Source organism: Lissotriton helveticus, chromosome 7, assembly GCF_964261635.1.
Source record: "Lissotriton helveticus chromosome 7, aLisHel1.1, whole genome shotgun sequence".
Taxonomy (NCBI): Eukaryota; Metazoa; Chordata; class Amphibia; order Caudata; family Salamandridae; genus Lissotriton; species Lissotriton helveticus.
The window spans coordinates 1033730497-1033754723 of NC_136068.1; the positions used below are offsets into that span (position 1 = coordinate 1033730497).

General features: G+C 43.2%; 1 protein-coding gene and 1 long non-coding RNA gene across 2 annotated transcripts in view; both read right to left on the bottom strand.

Annotated features, from left to right (window-relative positions):
• Positions 1-24227, bottom strand: part of LOC144767196 (uncharacterized) — a 709556-nt gene that overhangs the window by 293960 nt on the left and 391369 nt on the right. The window lies entirely within an intron of this gene.
• LOC144767266 (WD repeat-containing protein 20-like) lies at positions 12437-17862 on the bottom strand. The gene is made up of 2 exons (XM_078650783.1): positions 17614-17862; positions 12437-12457 (listed from the first exon to the last, which is right to left on the bottom strand). The coding sequence occupies exons 1-2, from the start codon at positions 17860-17862 to the stop codon at positions 12437-12439; spliced, it is 270 nt and encodes an 89-aa protein (XP_078506909.1).

A 24227-nucleotide genomic window follows, 5' to 3' on the forward strand; every position in this document is an offset into this window, starting at 1 on the left:
TCTGCACAAATCCATTTCACCTGGGAATGTATTTGAATACAATCAGTGGTAACATTGCCCAACACCAACAAAAAGTAGTTCACAAATGTTTGTACAAACATTTGCATGCTTTTCAGGGTTTAACATCACAGATCCAGCCTCATTTTATTATAAGGTTGCACCATCATCATCACTGAAAATTTTGTTAACCAATACTAAACAGAATTACTCTGCTTCCTTTTTGGCCCAATTGTCCGAACAGGGTTTCAACCTATGGAAAGATGAAATTGACACATAATCGATTTGGGGTACAAAAGACTGGCAAGTCCAGGGTACAGAAACATTATTTAGAGCATGCCTCATTCCACAGCAGATGATCTTTTTAAATGATACTGTGCAACAGACATCCTGTCTTGGGATAGCCAAGATTAAGGACCTGAACACACAAACATTTCCTACACCATCACAGGAGTGGCAGAATTTTTCTTTAAAGGAAGAGGCAACAATTGATGACATACTAAAGTACAATAGATCAGACCCAATCTGGAAGGAGTGGGTGGTTTGGCCCTTAGACACAAACACATGTCATAAACAGTTCCTACATATCATCAAGGGACTCAGTATGCATATGCCCGATTATCAATATGTACAGAGAGAACAGAATACAGAGAGAACATCCAGGGGTAGTGACATCCTATAGCATTGGGAAGTCGTGCCTAGAATGGCTAGAAACCTCAACACTTGCAGATGTGAAACAACACTTATCTTTACTCTCACAAGATATGGATCTTAGGGACCTTTTACTAGGACCTAGGAAACAACCTCAAAAACTTTTCATATATGCAGGCATTTATGCAGCCTCTAATGAAATCTGGAAGATTTCCCAACAAGAAGCCGCAGAGAGAATACGGGAAATAGACTGTATTAACTTAGACAAAGCTTTTGCTGTAGTGGATAATGGGTTAACAACTTTGACTTCCAGAGTATATTCATTGGGCAACATTGTATCTTCTGCTACAGACATACTGGAACAGGATTTAGCTATATTACAACAGGGCCAATTACAGTTACGTTCTATCATGTTATTGAGCTGGACCCTACAATCTTTGCGTGCAGGGTTTGCGCCTTGGCGTTTTATAAACAGTACGTCTCTGTTTTCAGAATATAATCTAACTGATACACAGATAGAAATGGCACAAAGGGGAGCTAAATATGCAATCCTGCAAATTGAGAAACTGGACAGGCTACCATTTACAGTGGCTGAATTACCATCAACTGAGTGGCTGATCCACAGCTGAATCACTCTCCCAGTCACTAAATTTCAGTTTCACTATTGCCTTGAGCAAAGGCAGGCAGGCAGGCAGATATGAAAGGTTGGATAAAGAATACATTAAGAAATCCTGGGATTTACCATATAAATGCCAGAGTGGGGATCGAGAAGTGTTTCTTAGTGGTACCAACTGCAAGAACACTTTAAGCGGTTCTCTCATATGCCAAGACATTGTTTTGCACGGAGCCTGTAATGGTTCAGTTTCAAATCTGTCTTGCCACATGAAAGGAACACCAGCTGCCTTGATATTGCCAGTGTTCGAGTTACTTTCCAATGGGAGTTACTTGCTGCTGAGCGATCAAGGTTGTTGTGGCATGCTTCCAGGCGTTGCATATCTGGTCACTATGAACACCAGGGTTACTTGCTGTATGCAAGTATTGTTTCCTCCGACAGATACAGCCAGGGAGGCGCTAGTATGGCCTTCACTGAATGTTTTGTTGATACAGGTTGATGCTTTGAGCAGAATGAAAGCCATGCTTTTGCAGCAAACCGTGCTGTTAACCTCCGCTCGAGAAACCTTTGAATTGCAAGTTGCATGGACCTTGACAGAGATACAGGCACTAATCCGCACCAATCGCCCCCTACATTTCGTAGAAATGGTGGGAAGTATCTTTAACATGTCTGATACGAGTATGGAAGCATTTTTGGAGGTCTACCTCTGATACTGCTTGCTGTAGCTGGAATCCTGCTTGTCGCTTACCTGATCGCAATGGACGGACCAGCCGCCAGTGAGATTGCGAAAGCTGTCCTGGAAAGATATTACCGTGAGTGCATGGTACAACATCTATGTGTGCTTTGCCTTCGAGAACTAAGTGTGTCTTGGTTCCTGACCTTCAGACCAGTCTACGACGACTGCATCGTATCTATATTCCGATGCCTGTTCTGCGAAGGAGAATGCGAGTTAGACATCTGTCTAACACCTCTAACGGAGACGCCAGCGGACTTAGACTCCAGGCTGGAACCACTGCGGTCCCATGCTCAACTCTGTCCCTAGCGTATTCCCATCTTAATGAATGCATTCCTCGAGGATCCGCAGGTGCCCTTGACCGAGTTGGATTTCAGCTCCACCCTTGGCACCGAGGTATTGAATACAGCACCGCCTGCCTCACCAACAACTGTTGGCAGCACTGAGGAGTTTTATGTATGCACACTTGACGTGCTATGCGAGGTACTACAATGTTTGTCCCCTACGATAGCAGGCAGCAACAATGTTATGTCTCCCAGCCAGGACATTTAATCTAAATCTGGCTCACCATGTGCTGGGAATGAATATGGAACTTTTTCCTTTCCCTTCATTTTCTCTCAAAATAATTCTTTCAAATTGACACTCTCTATCTCAGAGCATGGCCTTCTAAGTATGCTTACAGTAGTTCAACTTGTGTGATCGAACTGTGATTTGTGGAACTTTACAACAATGCTAAACATTACCAAAGAAACTTTTCCTCATTTTTAAACTGTTTTAGAGGATTTTTAAAATTTTTTAGAAACATTTTAAATGACTGCTTGATAATTTTATGCACTGACACTTTTATCAATGTGTATTTAAAAAATCTGTATTATTAGGTGGAGTGGGTATTATATTTCATATCGGTACCCTCACATAGGTTCAGGGAACATCGTACACTTTCCCTACATCAGCTCCCGTTATTTCATATGAACGCTCCTTATAAGGACATAACTCCAAATAAGGACAGAATGCCTTAGAAGGATATCACGCCTTAGAAGGATATCACACCTTATAAGGGCTGCAGCCTTTTATGAACTAAACCTTTCAACTAGTTCATGACGAGGGTGGGTTCTACCCGATCGATATTGCTAAGACGTCATCCTTAGAACATATGAATAATTTATGAGTACACTCTCTTGGGGGGCATTCTTCACCTCTCCTATCTACGCACAAAGTTTTAATCCCCAAGATCATCCTCATACTGAACAATGGGTGACACTCATACATAGACTGTATAAATACAGCACCTCTTGCTATCATTAAGAAGGAAGGAACCGAGACTTCAAGGCCGACACACTGACCAGAGACGCTGCAGCTCCGACATGATATCGCTCCAGCTGACAGTGGTCTGACGATCCCTTGCGGGGTGTCCAGCTCAAGTCCAGGACGAAGTCCCATTCTCTCACTATTCAGGTATGGGGGTTTGACTAAAGCCTAGCGGAATTCTTGGCTCTTAGGCTTAGGCTCTTTAGCAGCTACTCATATGCTTAGTACACTTAGGTACATCTAGTCAGGCATCTTAGGAGTACGCACTTTATTTTATAAATGCATTCTATATTCATGAATAGGTTCATGACTGTTGCAAAATGGTAGAACAATACTATTTCTTTTTATTCACTGTACTGCTGGTTCCATATCTCTGCTACTGTGTTAGTCGTAACCGCGCACTTATTCTACATGAGAAGAACTACTGTACAATAAATTCTTATTGTAAACACGTTCGACTGTTTCTTCTCTGTATCTCTCTGAGAGCAAAAACAAGCAAGCACGTGCGATTGGGTGAAAAGTAATATATTGTTTCCACGAGTTTGAGGTTATTGTGTTCTAAAGCTGCAAAAACGACTCTCTCTGATAACAGGAGATTCTAGTGGCACTGCGAGCCAGCTAATGCAGCCCATAGGCTAATATATGCGGTGGGGGTGTACAGAGTCAGTCTGCCACCAGACCCACAGTATATGTTACCCGTAAATGTCGTAGGTTCTGCATGACAGGATACTGTTTAGGTCTACACTACAGTTCCATAGATAGGCGTCTCTCTGTCAGTTCAATTTCATGTGAGAGAATGCTCGCTGCCTGTAATAGAAACCCGCAGAGGGTTGCTACTTTCCCGCCCCCTGTTTTCTCCACCGGGACCTTCCTTCTGCCCATGGTATCAAACTGCCAGTAAAGAAACGACGACAAATACAGGAAGAGTATAAAGTACCTTAGGTCCTGAATCCGATAGAAGATGGTAGGGGGGGGCGAGCGCAGCCTTTTCTGAGCTCAGATGAGCATGGACGGGCCCACCCTTTGCCCTGGCGCGGCCTGCACCACGGGTCAGTGTCTTTGTTTTGAGCACGTTCTCCGGTGCTTAGAATGCTGGTCTTTGTGGTCCCCCCAGGCACTGAGTGGAGCTCCTCTTTCCTCCGGGAGTACAGGTGAGTCACAGGCGGAAAAGGGGGAAAGCGGCTACGCTTGCTGCAGGTCAGAGTCTCTGTTTCGAGCGCGTTCTCCAGCGGTTAGAATGATGGTCTTTGTGGTCCGCCAAGGCACTGAGTGGAGCGCCTCTGCCTTCCTGGAGTCACGGTGAGTTACAGGCGGCAAAACGGGAAAGCGGCTACGCTTGCCGCAGGTCAGCATCTCTGTTTTGAGCGCGTTCTCCGGCGCTAAGAAGGCTAGTGTCTGTGGTCCCCCCAAGCACTGAGTGGAGCTCCTCTGCCCTCCGGGAGTACAGGTGAGTCACTGGCGGCAAAGCGGGAAAGTGGCTATAGTATAATCATGCAGCACTGGTAGCAAAGATCAACTCTCTTGTGCTTGACATTGGGTTAACTCGGATCAGAAGAAAGTGGCAGTTTCAGTATCAGAAGCCAAATCAAAACTGACTAGATCCGAGTCCTCAGGAAGCACTTTGAGAATGTGCAAGACAGAATCTCATTCCTTGAATACTAGGTTGATGATGCAGAAGGAAAAGCTATGAGGACCAATGTTCAGATTGGGGGCATTACCAAATGAACTAAGCGCTTTAGCACTGCACGTTTCTTGGAAGGGAGACTAAGGACAACACTTGCAACCTATTGCCTGACCAAGTTCTTCTCAGTTGAACAGGTACACAGGACCTTATTATCACTACTGCTGTCTGGAGGGCACGCCAGGCCTATAATCTGTAAATTGTTATACTACCGCCAAAGAGGCATAATCTTGCAGTGTGCTAGGTGACATGACCCCAGCAATATCAAAAAGTGGGTAGGCAGCACAATTTTCCCCATGTTCTGCTCCTTGAAGAGGCCCTGCAGTGTGCTATGGGTGAGACTGTCGGCATTATTCACTGCATTTTTCAGAGGGTGAATAGGTAACTATAATCATAGTTGTGCTATGAAATAGACCATGGCAATGTTGTGACAAAAACCTCGATTCCAGTTAACAGTGTGGTCGGCAAGCATGACTAAGCAGGTGTTTTGAGCCTCCTATATAATGCTTTTTGTTGTTATAGATCGAGCATTGTTATGTTACATTAAACAATACACAACAAAGGTTTTTGCACAGTTTGCTTCCTGAACAATTATTTCAAGTTGCTCTCAAATATCATGATCATGGAAAAGGAGTCACAGTGAAGAAAAGCAATTGCCCAAGTTCACCGTTTAGTCATTCTAGATAGCCAGGCTCTTTGGGTCAGGGCACCACAAAAGCTCCAGACTGACCTGGTTGGTTCATTCACAATTGATGGTGCAAAAGTATTGATTTTTCCTGATTACACTCCAATGGTGCAACAACAGAGGAGAACATATCTAGAAGTAAAGAACCAACTCCCTAAATTATACCTCAGATTTTATTTATTCATAAAGTTTTATATAGCGCGAACATGACCCACGAGGGTATCAGAGTGCTTTATAATATACAGTTATTAAACATTAGATGGTTGATGTAGTATGAAAACATTTGGTATTCGCCATTCCGTACAAAAGAGGTAGATAGTAGTATATGGATAGCAAAAGTGACTAGTAGTCAACAAAGAATGATCCACGAGGGAATCAGAGCACTTCACTACACAGTTATTAAACATTAGGAGTCTGAGGTAGTATACATACATTCTGTATTCGCCATTCAATACAAAAGAGGTAGACAGTTAAATATGGATAGCATAGGTGACTGTTAGTCTTAGGATGTTCATTAGAAGCATTTTTACTTCTTTTTTGAAGGAGGTAAAGGATGAGATTCCACGTACCAATGGAGGTAGGGAGTTTCAAATCTTTGGTGCGATCCCTGAAAAAGCTCTGCAACCAAGTCTCTTTTTATGGAAGGATTGTGGTTGCAGTAGTAGTAACCTCACACTTCACAATTGTCTGCAATCCTCCCGATCACTCTAGCTTTAGTGCTAAGTAACTGGGGGTATTGCTATGCAGGGCTTTATGGGTCATGCAGGCAATCTTTAGGTGTATTCTTGCCTCACAGGGCAGCCAGTTAAGTGCTTTCAAGGTCGGAGAAATGTGGTTATTTCTTTTAGTTCCTGAGACCAATCTGGCCGCAGCGTTAAGCGATACCCTCAGCCGGGCCAGCTTGTATTTGGGGAGACCGCATAGAGTGGTGCTTCCGTAGTCCAATCTTGATAACACTAGGGCTTGTACCGCCATTTTTAAGTCAGTCTGTTGGAGGAAGGGTTAAAGTTTCCTTAGTATACTCATCTGGTGATGATTAGCTCCCTTCGTGGCATTAGAGATTTGCACCTGCAGGTGATCAGGTGCTGATTTCCACAGTCTCTCGGCTGATCTTAGCTTACCTAGCTTACGCCGATCAGAGTTCAGGTTCTCGTTGAACCATGGTTTGGAGATTTTTTGAGGAAACGTTTTTTTCTTGGAGGGGCACCATAGAGTCAAGAATTTCAAGCATAGTGGAATTGTAAAAGACTGTGAGTTCATGGACGTCAACCATGTCTGTCTTGGGGATTAGGGCTGAGTTGCATCGGTTTACTAGGGTGGTGGGGTTAATATTTTGTATATTCCTTTTCCATTGTTTTGTGTTTGGGGGTTGGCCCCTTTTTGGAGCGACCTCAATATTGATGGAGAAGAGAATGCTGTACTGGTGCGTCCAGTCACATGGGGTGATGGATTCTAATGATTCAGTGTTCGTTTTCGCTATGATGAAGTCTAATGTCTCTCCCTCGTTGTGGGTTGAACTTGTTGAGATGCATGTTATCATTCCAAGCGGAACTGAAAGTCTTACACAATGGGAAATCTCACATCTCCACTGATACATCAGCAGTATGGAAACAGGCTGAAGCTCTGACAAACTCTGGCAGCCCTATGTATTGATCATCCCAGAACAGACTGAAATTTAGACCGCAACAAAGGATAAAACACGAAAGGTTGACAGACCATCTGCTACTCTGCACAAGCTGAGAGGACTGCCTTAGCAGTGGAGGCACTCCATGAATCACTGGGCTTGATTGTCACCAGTGGCTTAAGAGACAGCACATTGGTGATTAGTGGCAACACAGATGACCCGGAAACTCGCCTGAATATGGGACTTGTGGCTGAAGCTCAGAACGTATACAAAATAATAAGCCCACTGGGTGCTCTTGGCTGGAGTATATTGCCTTTAAGCATTCCCACATGGAAACTTCAGGTGGCTGTGCTGGGAGATGTAGCTTTATAGGGGGAGGGGGAGGGGGGAGGGATGCCAATGTGGACTATTGTAGGGAAAATGGAGGTACATCAGGGAGCATGCTGACTGAATCTTAAGTGTTAAGGCTAATGTTTTGGGGAGTATTTATCAGGATAGTGGTTATGGCTCCATTGCTGTTAGAGAGGGAAGTATGCAAGGCAGAGGATGCCATGTGTACTCCTCTGAGGGATTCTGGGGTTGACATTACGAGCAGCAATAGATTACTAGCATGAGGGAAAGGTACAAGATTATCAAACATAGATTGGACTGATTTGCTTACAAGGAATTCACAGCCAAGCAACTCTGAGAGTTGTGGCAGGTTGTTAGCAAGCTCCTGAACCTCCAAGGTGCCCCAATTTCCAGTGGTGATGCTTTGAGGAGATAAACCGGAGTGTGCACTATGCACAGACCAACATCAATGACATTTTTGATCATTACTACACCTCCTTGGATGCGCTACCATGTGAGATATAGGCAACATTTATTGAAGTTCTAAGGACATGAGGCTCTCCCCATTTAATAAGAAGATCAAGGACTTGCTCTGGAGGCACCACTAGCCCTGGCTGAAACTAGGCAAGCTAGAGAAGTTAACTAGGTGCCAGAACCCAGGGTGGAATGGCCTTCCAAACACATTTTACTCTGTGTACAAAAAGACTACTGCCTTCTCAGTTCTAAGAGGTCTATAACCAAGCTTGAACTTTACTCATGCTTCCCCAAATGACAGAGGTTCTAGTAGTGATTCTGAAATCTGGTCGTTAAATAGTTTTAATAGGACTTTGAAGCGACCACTCTCTATGATTAACATACACTAAAAAATACAGGGAAAGGTGCTAACCAATATATTGCTGCCCTTACTCTCTGTCTTAGCTCATGATCAAAATGGCTTCTGTAGGAAAGTGCCTCTTTAGGACATTGTTAGCCCCCACCTTTTGCCTGAAAAATGATGTAACTTCGACTGGAAGTGCACAGGGTCCCTGCCAACCAGGTCCCCTGTGCAAGAGCTTCTTCCATAACTTCCATAAACTGTACCTTTTTGGTTCCACAATTTGCACCACTTTAGCCCACATATAAGTCCCAAGTAAAAGGCACCCATGGTACCAAGGGTCCTGTGACTAAAAAGGGTCCCTAAGGGCAGCAGCACACATTGTGCCACCTTAAGGGACCCCTCACCAACCACATGCACACTGCAACTACAGCCTGCATGTTTTGATGCAGACGAAACTGAGGAGTTGACATGGCACACATCCCTGTGTGCCATGCCCACAGACACTGCATGGGATACAGGTAAGACACCCCTCTAGCAGGCCTTAGCCCTAAGGTAAGGTGCACTATATCTTCTGTGAAGGTATATCAGCATGAGCAGATATACCCCTGCAATATCCTTGTCGATTCCTGGATATTGTAAGTGACCAGAGATGCCATATTAAGTACAGACAAAAAGAACAATTGATGGACAGAATGCTGAACAATATCATACATTCACCCCAATACAGAGATCTGGGCCTAAATACATCATTTGTTTGCTCCCGGTGCCATTCCAGTTTAGACCCAGCATTGGCAAATCAGTCTTGGCCCTGTTACCCATGGGAACAGCCCAGCCCAAACTGCCAGGCCAGGTTCTCCCTGGACTGGAAACAAGCATCCTTGGACCGCTTTCTGGGTTTCACCCCTCATCAGCCTGGCTAGCATGACTCCAGTGGCATGGAAAGCACGGGACCCACGTCTGGCCATACCCGTCAACTCAGGGTGACACATGCAAAAAGAACAATTGATGGACAGAATGCTGAACAATGTCATATATTCACCACAGTATCTGGGCCTAAATTCCTTGTTTGTTTGCCCCCCATGCCATCCCAGTTTAGATCCAGCCATATGCAGATCAGTCTTGACCCTGTTCCCCGTGGGAACAGTCCAGCCCGAACTGCCAGGCCAGGTCCTCCCTGGACTGGAAACAAGCATCCTAAGACCGGTTAGGGGTTTCATCCCTCATCGGCCAGGCTAGCTAGAGTCCAATTGCATGGAAAGGACAGGAACCGACGTCTGGGCATACCCGTCCGACTCAGGGTGACAAATGCAAAAAGAACAGTTGATCGAGAGAATGCTGATCAATGTCATACATTCACCCCAGTACAGAGATTTGGGCCTAAATCGGTCATTTTTTTTGCTCCCCTTGACATTCCAGTTTAGACCCACCCATTTGCAAATCAGTCTTGACCCTGTGCCCCATGGGAAAAGTCCAGCCCGAACTACCAGGTCAGGTCCTCCTTGGACTGGAAACAAGCATCCTAGAACTTGTTTCAGGGTTTAACCCCTCACCAGCCTGGCTAGCTTGACTCCAGTTTCATGGAAAGCACGGGACCCACGTCTGGACATACTGGTCCCATTCGGGGGGACAAGTCCAAAAAGACCAATTGATGGACAGAATGCTGAACAATGTCATACATTCACCCCAGTAAAGAGATCTGAGCCTAAATCCATAGATTTGTTGCTCCCCTTGCCATTCCAGTTTAGACCCAGCCATATGCAGATCAGTCTTGACCTGTTCCCCATGGGAACAGTTGAGCCCGAACTACCAGGCCAGGTCCTCCCTGGACTGGAAACAAGCATCCTAGGACTGGTTTCGGGGTCTCACCCCTCATCAGCCAGGATACCTTGAATCTGGTGGCGCAGCGAGCGCGGGACCCAAGTCTCAGCATACCCTTCCCACTAAGGGCGACAAATGCAAAAAGAACAGATGATGGACGGAATGCTGAATCAATCGAACATTCACCCCCGTGACAGATCTGGGTTAAATCAATTGGTTTATTAGCACGCTACGCCATTCCAGTTTAGACCCAGCCATATGCAAATCAGTCTTGACTCTGTTCCCCATGGGAACAGTCCAGCTTGAACTGCCAGGCCAGGTCCTCCCTGGACCAGAAAGAAGCAACATAGGACTGGTTTCGGGGTTTCACCCCTCATCGGCCAGGATAGCTTGAATATGGTGGTGTAGTGAGCACAGGACACACATCTGGGCATACCCATCCCACTTAGGGCGACAAATGTAAAAACAACAGATGATGGACGGAATGATGATTCAATCAAACATTCACCCCCCGTCACACATCTGGGTTAAATCCATTGTTTTTTTGCACGTAACGCCATTCCAGTTTAGACCCAGCCTATCAGGGCGACAAATCCAAAAAGAACAGATGATGGACTGGCATGGGGAGCAAAAAAACAATTGATTTAGGCCCAGATCTCTGTACTGGGGTGAATGTATGACATTTTTCAGCATTCTGCCCATCAATTGTTCTTTTTTAATTTGTCACACCGAGTGGGACGTGTATGCCCAGACCTGGCCTGGCAATTCAGGCTGGACTGTTTCCATGGGGAATAGGGTCAAGACTGATTTGCATATGGCTGGGTCTAAACTGGAATGGCTTGGCGTTCAAAAAAACAATGGATTTAACCCAGATCTGTTGTCAGACCTTCGTGCGCTGATCGCGGAGAGAACTCCTCAGGATACGTTAAACGCACAATAGGTCCACCTCTTGATACCCCCAATCCTGTATACTAAAATATCGGAGTGTTAGAGTAATCAAGTGGGGGAAATGTATTTGGAAGGGAACAGCAAGGAAGGAGAAATAACACATGAAAGAAGAAAAATAGTAATGACCAACAAGGTTATGACTACTCGCATAAAGTCTCTCTAATGAATGGAAACTCATTTACCTCAGGAAATTCTAACGAGTCCACTTCTTCCATACAGTGTACATAAACTAATTCTACTTCCTCATGCCTTCAAAACCTGGAAACAGAAAAGGCATCAAATCATTCACCTCATGGTATGACAAAATTACCAACAAACAGAACAGTAAAAACACATTCATTCTTGCATTTGTGATACATACCCCAGGAAATCAAAAAGAGCAATTTGGGAACTCAAAAGCCTTTAAAAAGGAGAAAGAAAACCAAAATGTTCTTCCTTGTATTGAGCAGCCAATAGCGTTTTGTTAATTTGAATGTCTTAGTTCTGTGTTCATGCCATAGAAATAATAAGCCTTCTTCTCCTTAGCGTTTTAAGCAACATGAACCAAATACAAGGATAAGAAAACCAAAAGGTTCCTGGTTATTAGTGCATAACCAATTCTCAAATGTAGGAGAAATGAATGGCAAGAATTCCTACTAAGAATCTGGTAAGAACGCAAAACAAGCATTTACAATGCAATGGTCTCAGCATTATTAAAGGTAAAGCTATTGGCATTGCTCATGACATTTTTTTTTTTATGTAGGGAAAAATAGAGAGGTACCCCTTAACAAAAATCAAGGGAAGTAGGGTTAACCAACCAATAAGAAAAGAAGAGGTTCCCTTGAACAGAATTGAATTAGTAAACCACAAATAAGGTAGTGTCGAGAACGATTGCAAAATATGTATATATATCAAAACACAGTTTATTGATTACACAATAGTTAAAAAAGTGGATAACTAAAAGACCACTTAACACACATTTAAAAAGAAATGACAATAAAATATCTGATATTCAATATTGACCAGCAAAATTGATACATAGAGACAGAAAACAGTAAGACATTGAACTTGTACAATACTAAGTGTATATTCAAACTCAATTCCTGACACCGAAGTTATGCACACTACAATACAATGTGTCAACAAGGATATCCGAGTCATGAATTATACTGAAGATTGCGTCGACGCGTTTCGGTGGTTTTCCAAAATTCTGTCCACCTTTATCAAGACTACAATTGATATCTGTCGTAGTTCAGGGGTCAATATAATCTCCCTAAAAAAGTGGATACACAATGCATTAGAATAGATACATCATCTTTCCGTATTTTTAGGATTGTTCTAATCTGATACAGTAGATGGGTAACAATGCCAGGCTCATTACAAAAATGGAAGTCTTCCTAATACATTACGATTGATTTTGCATTTTCTAATTGAGCTTCTAAATGCCAAAAAACACAGTCAGGTATAACCTAAATACAGAGTTCCTATACAAGAACAAAACAATTCATTTTGTAATATGCTAGAACAACCGTCTCTAACACATACATTTCTATATTTCTGAGAGTCAACTAGTCCCCTGTTTTACTTTACATATCAAATTCAAAAGACCTGAATTGGCATCTAAAAAAAAGGGGAATTTTTATTTTTGTATACCTCTAGAGAAGACGGGGCTGTTACGTTTGACTCCTATTCCCACTTCTTCTTTTAGTTGTATTTGGCGTTGTTCTAGTTAGCATGTAAGGTTGTTATTCCTATTTAATAGACACAAAAGGTGGAAATTATGTCCTGCATGCTATGTTTTAAATGACTTGTTTGGACTTGTTCCGACGCACATTGTATGCTCTTGTTTACTTACCTTTAGGTCCATTTTTGAATGCTGTTAAATTTTCATCATTTTCCCGAGAGCATATGGTTAAAATAAAAAGCTGCTGGCTTTATATGTCCGTTTAAAATTTGCGTGTCTAAATCGAGTTGCAGGTACGTTATCCTGCAAATAAAGCAGTAAGCGACTATTAGGGGTGAGCAAATGATCGTTGTATGTAAAGGAAAGGTACTGATTGCTTGTCGTCTAGATTTATTGGAGGGCTGGCATACCTGTTTCTTAAGTGCTTAAATGATGGCTGCACTCGCTCCGACTAGTTAAGCCTCATAGTACACTTTTTCTTTACTTTAAAATTTGCCAGGGGCGCTTACGTCATGTCCTTGCGGCGTGAACAAATGTTTGTTTCACTACAAATGGAGAGAAAGGGGACAAGTACAAACGAAGCTGTTAGAAGTGCTACGCTTAATCCTAAAGCTCGCCTTAACCATTCCTCCTTGTTTCCGTGTCCGCTTACCTCTTCAGTCGCGAAGGTCTGCCTGCTTCTCTGGTTACGTAGAGTCTACCAGACGGAGGAAAACGCCTTGTTTAAATACCGTATCTGACGCGTCATAGGTCCATGTGGGAGCCAATCAGAGTAGGATATTTCGATCAAGGGTATTTACATGAACTGGCTTGTAATGCCTACATCCCATTGGGCGAGGTACATAGATTTGTGCTTTTTTCAAATTGAGTCCCATTGGACCGGGTCCATAACTTTGTGTTTTTGTTCTACTAGAAGTGTTTGTGGAAGAGCACCGAACTATCGATTCTAATTACAATTGTCGGGCTGCAGCCGACAGGGGGTATCACAATTATTTACACCACCCGCGAAAAATATATGAGAGGGGGGGGGTTGTCTATAAACTATCGATGTCCCTGTTGAGTGGAAACAACTAGGGGCGTGATGGCACACTTTCCTGATGCTGACAAATAAGGAGCAGCAGACACATTAAAAATGAAAAACGTCATGCCTATTTACACCACCCGAGAAAAATATAAGAGGGGGGGGTGTCTATAACCTATCGATGTCCCTGTAGAGTGGAAAAAACTAGGGGCGTGATGGCACACTTTCCTGATGCTGACAAATATGGAGCAGCAGACACATTAAAAATGAAAAACATCATGCCTGTCAGAGTATTCGAAGCTCTAAATTAAAACTGATGTGGGTTGGACTAGATACATTTCGTCCAGTCCTCCCTGGTGTTTAAGCCTTTATGAATGGTATTTAAAAAGCAGAAGTACCATTGTTCCCGGGTTTTTCTTAATTTATCGGTATCTCCTCCTTGTCTGGTGGTTCTAATCTTCTCCAAGATATACCACCGCAAGTCATCGCAAGAGTGACTATGCTGTCTAAAATGCTCTGTCAATGGCGCATTACATTTATTTGTACGAATGGCTGATTTGTGCTCCAAAACTCTGAGTCGGTGTTCCCTGCTAGTCTCCCCCACATAACCCAGATTACAGGGGCAGACTAGCAGGTATACCACATTCTGACTCCTGCAATTGTTGAAAGTTTTGGAAGTCAGGGTTTTCCCGTTGAAATCAAGGCTGGTGCCTGCAATACAGTGGGGGCAGATGGAGCAGGTTCCACATTTGTGGTTGCCCGTTGCCCTACTGCCAGTCAATGTTTGTTGGGTTTCCATGGGTGGCTTGTAGGTATGTACCAGGGAATTACGGAGTGTTTTATTTCTCCGAAATGAGAACAAAGGTTTGTTAAGTTGATTTTCAGAGTTAAAATTAAGTATTCGCCAGTTTCTGTTAACTCGATTTAGACACGCAAATTTTAAACGGACATATGAAGCCAGCAGCTTTTTATTTTAACCATATGCTCTCGGGAAAATGATGAAAATTTAACAGCATTCAAAAACGGACCTAAAGGTAACTAAACAAGAGCATACAATGTGCGTCGGAACAAGTCCAAACAAGTCCAAACAAGTCATGTAAAACATAGCATGCAGGACATAATTTCCACCTTTTGTGTCTATTAAATAGGAATAACAACCTTACATGCTAACTAGAACAACGCCAAATACAACTAAAAGGTATACAAAAATAAAAATTCCCCTTTTTTTTAGATGGCAATTCAGGTCTTTTGAATTTGATATGTAAAGTAAAACAGGGGACTAGTTGACTCTCAGAAATATAGAAATGTATGTGTTAGAGACGGTTGTTCTAGCATATTAGAAAATGAATAGTTTTGTTCTTGTATAGGAACTCTGTATTTAGGTTATACCTGACTGTGTTTTTTTGGCATTTAGAAGCTCAATTAGAAAATGCAAAATCAATCGTAATGTATTAGGAAGACTTCCATTTTTGTAATGAGCCTGGCATTGTTACCCATCTACTGTATCAGATTAGAACAATCCTAAAAATACGGAAAGATGATGTATCTATTCTAATGCATTGTGTATCCACTTTTTTAGGGAGATTATATTGACCCCTGAACTACGACAGATATCAATTGTAGTCTTGATAAAGGTGGACAGAATTTTGGAAAACCACCGAAACGCGTCGACGCAATCTTCAGTATAATTCATGACTCGGATATCCTTGTTGACACATTGTATTGTAGTGTGCATAACTTCGGTGTCAGGAATTGAGTTTGAATATACACTTAGTATTGTACAAGTTCAATGTCTTACTGTTTTCTGTCTCTATGTATCAATTTTGCTGGTCAATATTGAATATCAGATATTTTATTGTCATTTGTTTTTAAATGTGTGTTAAGTGGTCTTTTAGTTATCCACTTTTTTAACTATTGTGTAATCAATAAACTGTGTTTTTATATATACATATTTTGCAATCGTTCTCGACACTACCTTATTTGTGGTTTACTAATTCAATTCTGTTCAAGGGAACCTCTTCTTTTCTTTTTTTTTTAAACATAAATAAATGGTATTGTCATTTACAATGGCAATAGGTGAGCATTAGAGAGTAGTAGAGAGTATTCGCGGACACAGAGCCACACACACACACAGAGACACACACACACACACACACAGAGCCCCCCCCACACACACACAGAGCCACCCACACACAGAGCCACCCACACACACACACACATACACAAAGCCACCCACATACACACACACACAGAGCCACCCACACATACACAGAGCCACCCACACACACACAGAGCCACCCACACCCACACAGAGCCACCCACACAGAGCCACCCACACATAGCCACCCACACACAGCCACCCACACACAGCCACCCACACACCGCCACCCACACACAGCCAGCCACACACAGCCAGCCACCCACACACAGAGCCACCCACCCACACACAGAGCCACCCACCCACACAAGGTCTCGCCTTTGCAAATTGCTATTGGCATTGTAAATGACATTTTTATTTATGTGTTGGTCTTGGAAACAGATAAATAAATGGCATTTTCATTTACAATGCCAATAGCTTAATCTCTCACAAATGCGAGACCTATTGCATTTGCACCTACCCACACACACAGAGAGAGCCACACACACACACACAGAGCCACACGCAAACACAGAGCCACACACACACACACAGAGCCACACACACACACACACAGAGCCACACACACACACACACACACACACACACAGAGCCACACACACACACACACACACAGCCACACACACGCACACAGAGACACACACACCCACACAGAGCCACACACACACACACACACACACACACAGCACACACAGAGCCACACATTGCAATGATTAATAAAAATTGATTGTCATCATTTTCTTTCAATAAAGCCTTATAAAACAGTAAATACACTGTGCCTCTGAAACTCCTCATTTGCATTCTGTCACCTACCATGAAGAGTGCCTGCCCCCGGACTGGTTTGTACATGCTGTTGATGACAAGTAGAGAGTGCCCGCCTGTGATTGGAGCCAGATATACGCATCAGGTGACCGGGAAGTAAGAGGGCTCTCATGGTAAGAGTAAAGGGCGGTAGTAACCGAGTCCCACAACCAAAGGAAGCAAATACTAGAGCAGCATAGTTGTACCATTGTATCATACAACTGGGACAAGTGCCCCTGATGAGGGAGTTGGGTGAAGGTTGGCGAAGGACAGGATCATAACCTGTGAAGGACAGTATACCAAACATTGAAAATCAACCACGAACTAAAAATATTATAACGAACAGGACCAAAAGGCCCTAAAAATATGCACCGCAAAGCAACCGTTCCCCCCCACCACAAAAAACATCAGGAGACAAGCCAAAGGGTAGAACACACCACGCACCACAAAGCGAGTGAAGCAATGCTCATATGGCCAGCCGCTCCCAAAGGAGCAGCATCTCGAAAGAGACAGTCCCCTAAGTAGCAACAACTAAGGACTAAAGGTCTTCAACCACTAAACCATATAGAACCCAACAACAGCAATTCACAAACAAAGGTACAGAGAGACAGATACACGCCCAGGGTAACAACGTCCCAAAGTACAGAACCTCCAAAAGTCAGCACTAAATTGACTATAGCTCCGCCCACAGGGTGGAACTTCCCCACGGACTGCACCCCTCTAACACCACCTCCTGTGGCATCCCAAGACCCCTGCAAACCTCACCTTGCGCACGCCTTTGTAGATATAGAAGTAGAGCTCACGGCCCACATTGAAGCAGACCCGGTCCCCGTTGCCAGACAGGTCGTTGACATTGACGAAGGAAACCTTGACGGGGTTGGAGCCCCGCGAATTAAAAGGCACCCGGTTGGGACTGCTGTACTCGGAGTAGCTCAGCAGCTTGTAGAGGCCTTCTCGGGTGGTGAACTGGGTCTTAATCTCGTTCATCTCCTTCCGTCCTCCCTCCGCCGCCATTTTGGGGAACAGCATTCATCCTGCCCTATGCCCAACACTAACACAGCGCACACGCAGATCTACTTTGCTTCACTGGTCAATTCTGTCAAGGCTTGGAAATGGAAAGGGGACACGGATGCGTAGCTCACAAGCTAAGGCTTTTAATAACAAGCTTTCACCTCAGCTTCTCTCTTGTCCAGGTCTGCGCATCACTGCCGGCCGTGTGTGCGGCTTACAAACAAGCACAAATCAGGGTCAGTAACACCGCAGCTCTCCCTACCCCTAACAAGTCCAGACACCGACACAGGGTGATGGTATTTTTATGTATTTAATGCGTTTTTATATAGCGCGGACTGTACTCGAAGGCGTCAGAGCGCTTCACAATAGGAACAGTAATGATACATGAGAAGATTACGAGTGAACAAATTACAAAAGCAGACGTACGTTAAGTTACATGAGGCAAAAGTGACAATTGTGAGCAAACAAAATACAAGAGGTAGCAAAAGGTACATTACAGGAGGAATAGACTGGGAGCTCGGCGAGAGGGAGGGTGTAACGCCCACCACTAGAAAAGGGGCGGGGCTTACAAAATAGAAAGACGAGCAAGAAAACGCCCCCGAATCCGAAAAAGACGGGGCTTGAACGGAGTGACGCCCCTCTCCTCCAATGGCTGGCCAGCATTTACGAGGCCTGCCAATGGAGAAGAGGGGCGGGTTCAAGCCCCCTAACTAAGAAACATTAAATCTTCGGACCGAACCGCGCAAGCGCAGCCTATGGTCCTCGACCTAAAAAACCACTGGAGTTACCTCACTGCAGTCGTTGTTATCCTGGCAGCAGAGAACGCTCTTTAAATGATTCCAGACACTCATATTCTGGAATTACACCTTAGCACCCAAAAGTATCCAGCACAGAGGCCGACAAAAGATTCGAAGCATGGTCCCACACAGCCCAGCTCCAGGCTTCTCACAAGAGCAAGGATAAAACAGGAAAACAGTCCCCCACACAGGTAGAGGCTCGCAGGGCTCCTCACAACAAAGCTTTTAACTGGAATCCGCTCGAGGAAGTGAAGCAGAAAAAGAAGGGAGAGTCTCCTGCGCTGACGAGGGGCAAACTCGGGAGTTCCTGAATCTACGGTGTAGCAGCTCGAATTACGTACGCTCGACAATGTGCCACATCTATATTTAAAGGTTCATGAATACCGCATCAGGACTACAAGAACTCCCATTGCTTCATGGGAGTTGTAGTCCTTATCTTCGTAACGACGAATATGACCCAGGCAAATCTTTACTACTAATGCGGTATACCTAAAAACTGACTGTCATGTCTATAGTGTCTGGAAAAGTTACTTTATTTCGGATTCCTGACAGTACATCCCCCTCCCAGACGCCTCCTTGGCCTGGCTTTGAAGGGTGAGCCAAATGAAAGGATTTCACTGCCCTAGGATCATGCACATTAGAGCAGGGTTCCCAGGAATCGTCCTCTGAGGTGTTACCTTTCCAGGATACTAGGTACATTAACTGGCCCTTCAGATAATTAGACTCTCTGATGCTTCGAACTTCTCATTCCAATTGACCATCCTTCATGAACGGTGGAACTGCTCTACATCTTGATTTTCCTGCAGGTTTTAGCAAACAGCAGTGAAACGCAGGGTGTATTCTTAATGTAATAGGGAACTTTAACTTGTACACCACTGGATTTATCTGTATGAGCACTATGTAGGGACCAATGTATTTAGGGTGGAACACACTATGCATCTTGAACCAAATGTTTTTTGTTGATAACCACACCTTGTCACCAACTTGGAACTGTGTCTCTTCCTTGCAATGTTTATCGGCCCGTCTTTTGTATTGTTTTTTTGCTTGATTTAAAAGGACTTGTATTCTTTTAAGTATGTTCTTCATGTCTTTAATATGAGCATTTACAGACGGCTATGGCCCTTGTGTCAAAGGAATGGTAATCGGAAAATTAGATGCTGGAAACCACTGTTACCAAATAATGGAGAAACGCCAATACCACTATGCACAGCATTGTTATATGCCAGTTCAGCCAGCCATAACAAGGACACCCATGAGTCTTCGGCTTCTTCGGCATAACAGGGCAGGTATTTCTTAAGACTTTGAACAACACAACTGTGGCTGACCAAGGTTTCGCACTTAAATTTCAGTATTGAATAGTCAATCTGACACTGTGCACAAAAACATCCGGAGCTTGCCACATGAACGCTCCACAGTCGAGACAGATACCAAATCCTATGAAAAGGGATGGTGCACCAGAATTAGCAGTCCAAGGAAGCTGTCGTATTTTGAAAAAATCCTTTATTGTTTTCAATGTTTTAAAAGGCCTCAGCCAATGCGTTTCGTTCCCATATGAACTTCGTCAGGGCTGAAAGAGCCCAAATCAAAACACTAAATACATGGACATACATAACACATAGCAAATAACAATGTTATATACACAAATATGTACATAAGTATATAGACAAAAGAAACATTCATAACTAAATTACAATTAATAAGACAATAACAGAACGGGAGAACAAATATAATTGCACAGAAATCAAAAGTACAAAAAGTCAATCAAAATTCAATACCCCAAAGGGGAAAGAATGGGGAAGAAATAGGTGAAAAAAGAGAAAACGTGGGAGGAAAACTCAAAGAGTTGTTTTCTCTTTTGTCTGATTTCTCCCTATTACATAAAATACGCTTACATGACCTTGCATGTAAATAAATATGTTAAAAGAAATTCCTTAATTGACAATTTTATTTGCAATTCGGCCATATATAGTCCCAGACAGAATAAGAGAGGGTTTAGAAAAAGAAGAGAATAAAGAGCAAAAAAATAACAAAATACAAAAGGAAAACAATTATGTATAGTACATGAAATACCTCACAGAAAGTAAAGAAGGGGGAAAACAAAGAAGAGAGAGAAAAGAAAAGAGAAACAAAGAAAAGGAGAGAAACTCCAAGCAGAAATATTGAATCAAATATTACATCTGAAAATGGCAAAATTACCTGCCACCCATTTAGATCAAAATTGTACATGTTAATATACGCAAAAACCTGCTGTTAGAGAATCAACAGGACCGAGGGAGAAAGATATATGGCATCTACATCTTTGTATCCGGTAGCACCCCAATAACATCAACAAAAACGAAAAAAGAAAAAGAAAGAAGAAAAGAATTAAAACTGTAAACTCACCTAGAACGTAACTTGGAGACACATAAGGTAGCCAAGAAAAATATATAAGTCGAAACCTCCGCGTTATCGGTAGGTCAACTTCTGAATGAGAGAGTATGCAAAGAATCTGATCAAAAGTCTCAAATGAGTACACATGAAAGCACACAATGACGGACACAGGGTACACTGACACCGACTAGAATCCACAGTAGCCAGTGACCGATAGTTAATTAGTAAACACAAGACAAAAAAGCAAGAAACAAAACGTCTCACCTTAAGATGAATCGATGAGACGTGTTAAGTAGGGTTTCTACCGCCAATAAGCGTCACCGGGCAGGAGACTTTACGGTCCAGACAAGAGAGAACCACCAACGTGGTTATATATCTATGTAAAAATATATAATGATCTATTACATGCCCTACAAACCCAGAGATTGGATACCTTTTAAATACTACAACAAATTATCCCTCATTAATAAGCAAGGACAAAAAGAGTAATCTCTACCAGTCACCACACAGTTGTTTGGACGAGTCTTGAAAAACTGTCATAGAAGGAGGGGCACCTAACCCATCATAACATAAAAACAATGCAGCAAAGACATGCTCACCAGTATAAGCAAGGAGATGAACCAAATTCGTTGGTATGTCAAATACTAGACCGTTCAATAATAACAGAACTGTCATAAAGAAAAAGCAAAAAAGAAAACAGAATAAGATCGGATCCCAAGAACATAATTACTTTAACACAAAAACTCGATACGCATATTATAAAATCTCATATCTTATAAATAAAGTACAAACACACCTATTTAGAAATCGATGACCACCTCTCAAAAAATTAGCTATGGCCCATAGAGTTCTGAAAGACGAATATACACAAACTGGGGGTAGAAACTGGTAAAAGAATAACAAAGCATTAGTGTATTGTTAAAAGGACATGATAAGCCATGTACTATATCCGCATGCCCAAGAGATCCTAGAAGAGTAGGATAACGATGTTACCTGCAATTGAGTTCAATAACCGTGGGATAGGGCATATATAAACCAGTACCACCAGTAATGTTCTCCCCGTATAAATTCGTATTTTCTGTATGCGAAAGAAAACAAGAAAAAAGCAGTGTCTGAAAAAATCCAAACACAAATTGCATGTTTCATACATAGTGCATCGAAATGAAATATATGTATTCTAGAGTCCGAACATCAAATACATGTTACTTACATAGTACAAGAGAATATAATCTATCTAATACGAACGCTCGCATTCATAGTTTGTGGGCCAAAACAGTCTTTGCTGGACGCTGGGAGTGCTTCTAACAAGCCAGGAACTTTTGCCGATCTTGGGGCAGTACTTTCTTGGACATCGCTGGTTTGCGGGACTGCGAGGACCAGCGTGCTTTGCGGCCTGTCATCTGCCGCAGCTGGTCCTCTTCCTGCCCGCACCCTCCCACAGTTCATAACGACTCACGGCCCACGCTCCGCGGGCGCCGCTCGCAGTCGTAGTTTGTGGGCAAAAACAGTCTTTGCTGGACGCTGGGAGTGCTTCTAACAAGCTAGGAACTTTTGCCGATTTTGGGCCAGTACTTTCTTGGACATCGCTGGTTTGCGGGACTGCGAGGACCAGCATGCTTTGCGGCCTGTCATCTGCCGCAGCTGGTCCTCTTCCCGCTCCCACCCTCCCCTATTTCATCACGCCCATATCTGCGTTTCGCGGGACGCGCGCGGGCGAAGCCCGGGCAAAGGACGGGCTGTCTGTGGCCGTCCGGGGCTGGCCAAGGCTGGGCTGGGCCACCCATCTAATATTTGGTCTGGGACATTCAAAGTAAGACTAATACCTTCAATAAATTGTATTTCTATTACTATTGGAATAACATCATTTACATACTTATAATTACAGCCCGAGCTCCCACTGTAACTATTGTTAGTATTAGGCTGAGCCATTCACCTATTTTGCTCTTACTATTTTGCTGTATTTGCTGTTTCTTGATATTCGTTTTTTTATCTTTTTCAAGTAATTAAACGGAATATGAGTTTAAGTATTAGCAAAGGGAGGTCATCATTGGCGGGTAGCTCCGTTAGAGGGACCTTAGATAGTTTTATTACTAGGGCGGCTTCCGCATTAGATAAAGAAATAGCTATTGAGGAAAGCGCCTCTCTCAGGAACTCTCGTACAATAAGCGATCATCTTTGGGCCCCGTTCAATTAGCAATCACTCCCCCAAATCCTTGAACAGAAAACGATCAGTCTGGAGGGACTAGCGATGCCCTGCAGTTACAACAAAATCAAATAGTCCCATCCGAGTCAATTAAAAATGCCTCAATCTCACAACCATTGCTAGATACTCCATTTGAGTTAGAACCACCCATAAAATCTGGAAGGCACTCTCTGAAAGACAAAATCCATAATAAAAACATAGCCCCAGGTCCTTTTGCAAAAAAAAGAAAGTGGAGGGGGGTCAGTAAAGGTGGCAGAAGTGCAAAAACATCAAAAACATCTCATAGCCCCCTGTGAAATATACAAACAATTACGACTAAGTTCATTCCAGAACATCATTCCCCGCCGCCCCTTTCTACCAAAGATCTAATGGGGAATATGGAGAAGTTGTTTAAATCATTAATATTGCCATTAGTAGAGAGAGTCAAAAGAATTGGTGAACAATTAGGGTCTATTGAAAAGGAAACGTTAAAGCACACAGAATTAAGGATTTAGCATTATCTAGACACAATCCACCCAGCCGTAATACCCCATTAGGGCCGACACCAACTCCTAATACACATAAAAAGGATTCATTGCCTGTACAAGATCCTAAAGATATAGGACCTATAACCCCTAGAGGAAAAAGAACGGAAGGGCAGGTAATCAAGCAGGGACCCTCACAAAGAGCAGCAACTAGGTCCCCTCTCACTGTTAAGAGCCGAAGAGAAAACCAGGAAAAGATAGACCTTCCCCCTGAAGCCGCACCCTATGTCGTGGTTTTGACCGGGGTCCCGGAATTAATGGAAGGAAAAATCGAGGGCCATCAAGAGCTCAAAAATAAAGTAATATACTGGCTGGGTAAAAATAGGCCCTTACCTGCTAACTTAAATGGAGAAATTCTCCAAGTTAGCAGACTTGGTTGGGTTAGGCATCGACCAAAGGATGTAAGGGGGGATGCCATTATCATTAATTTTAGGGATCGAAGAGTGGTAAAACACATTAGTGACTGGTATATTG

What these genes read in the sequence shown, in the direction of transcription:
- LOC144767266 (XM_078650783.1), bottom strand. Translation starts at nt 17,862, where the DNA reads ATGGCGGCGGAGGGAGGACGGAAGGAGATGAACGAGATTAAGACCCAG. An exon ending in TCTACAAAGGCGTGCGCAAG is followed by an intron (nt 12,458 to 17,613) that starts GTGAGGTTTGCA and finishes CCACTTTTTTAG; the next exon opens with GGAGATTATATTGACCCCTG.